The sequence below is a fragment of the Octopus bimaculoides genome, chromosome 9, assembly GCF_001194135.2.
Source record: "Octopus bimaculoides isolate UCB-OBI-ISO-001 chromosome 9, ASM119413v2, whole genome shotgun sequence".
NCBI lineage: Eukaryota > Metazoa > Mollusca > Cephalopoda > Octopoda > Octopodidae > Octopus > Octopus bimaculoides.
Genome location: NC_068989.1, coordinates 17,246,693 through 17,247,203, shown reverse-complemented (window position 1 = coordinate 17,247,203; position 511 = coordinate 17,246,693). Strand labels below are relative to the sequence as shown.

The 511-nt window shown below is 34.1% G+C and overlaps 1 protein-coding gene across 1 annotated transcript in view; it reads left to right on the top strand.

The window, feature by feature from the left end:
- LOC106872607 (uncharacterized) overlaps nucleotides 1-511 on the top strand; it is a 52,519-nt gene that overhangs the window by 34,891 nt on the left and 17,117 nt on the right. The window contains exon 10 of the mRNA XM_014919643.2: nucleotides 138-212. Within this exon, the coding sequence (XP_014775129.1) occupies nucleotides 138-212 (75 nt within the window). The remainder of the gene's footprint in view (nucleotides 1-137; nucleotides 213-511) is intronic.

Below are 511 nucleotides of genomic sequence, written 5' to 3'. Positions count from 1 at the left end.
TATATATAAGCCACTTAGCTTAATAATGTGTCTCTGCGTACGTGTGTGTGTATTTGTACGTTTATAAAAGAATCAAAACAATTTAACTAGAGAACCATATGGTCCATATTACTTAATTATCGTATATCTTCATTTAGGATGACGCCGTTTTAGATATTGGGGAGAGAGAAGAGACCAATTTCCCTGTGAGATTAGAGATAAAACATGATGAGGTAAGTAATTTATATAGATATTTATATAGAATTTATATAGATATTTCTCCAACCGCAAAAAGGCTGACAGCTAACGTAAAGATGTTTTGAAACCAAAAAGACTACATATACACAAACATGCACTCAATATATATATGTTACTTTCTTGCAAAAAATAATCCGTCCAGTTTTCGAAATATTCTGTCTCCCCTTCCCCTCTCTCAGTGACTAGTAAAAGCTTTGAGAAGGTAGGCATTGAGAATCCAGCATATAGACACTCCCTAACTCCCTATCTATGTTAGTTTGTCCTTCCTTCCTTC